This window comes from Mandrillus leucophaeus, unplaced genomic scaffold (genome assembly GCF_000951045.1).
Source record: "Mandrillus leucophaeus isolate KB7577 unplaced genomic scaffold, Mleu.le_1.0 Scaffold865, whole genome shotgun sequence".
Classification (NCBI taxonomy): Eukaryota; Metazoa; Chordata; class Mammalia; order Primates; family Cercopithecidae; genus Mandrillus; species Mandrillus leucophaeus.
In genome coordinates, this window is record NW_012109419.1 from 21,788 (window position 1) to 22,312 (window position 525).

The 525-nt window shown below is 57.0% G+C and overlaps 1 protein-coding gene across 1 annotated transcript in view; it reads right to left on the reverse strand.

Annotated features, from left to right (window-relative positions):
- LOC105531104 (BEN domain-containing protein 4-like) overlaps window positions 1-146 on the reverse strand; it is a gene marked incomplete at its 3' end in the record, with an annotated part of 18,476 nt that extends 18,330 nt beyond the window's left edge. The window contains exon 1 of the mRNA XM_011968922.1: window positions 71-146. Within this exon, the coding sequence (XP_011824312.1) occupies window positions 71-146 (76 nt within the window). The remainder of the gene's footprint in view (window positions 1-70) is intronic.
- Between the last annotated feature and the right edge of the window lie 379 nt (window positions 147-525).

The window sequence follows — 525 nt, forward strand, 5'->3', positions numbered from 1 at the left end:
CTGGAGGGCTCCCGGGAACTGCTGAAGAAGGTGGGGATCCTGGATCTGGCTACGGCGAGACTTTAGAGACCCAGATGTGGACTCGAGGCTTCTGCGGCTGCGGGCGGGGTCCGGCTTCCTAAATGAGCTCCTGGCGCCCCCTGCATGACCCCAAACTCTCGGGGTTGCACAGAGGAGGGGCTAGTGGTTGGGGCGGGGTCGTTAAGAGTACGCGTGTATTACCGCAAGTTCTTCTACCAATCGGGAATTGCTCTCCGATCTTTCTGAAAAGAACCTCTTGAAGATCTTGGCCCAGGTGGTCGCGCGGTGTTTACAGAGCTCTGGGGTCCTGCTTTCCCCGAGCCTCGCGGCCTCTAAGCTCATGCGGAACATAAAAGCGCGCAGGGCGTAGAACTTTTTCACGTTTTCATTTGTTTCCCGTAGGGGCCCTGAGAATGTGCATGACACCATCATTCCCCCCACCCCCCATTATAAAGATGAGAAAACCGAGGCGCAGAGAGGCCGAAGGGAATTGCCCAAAGTCAG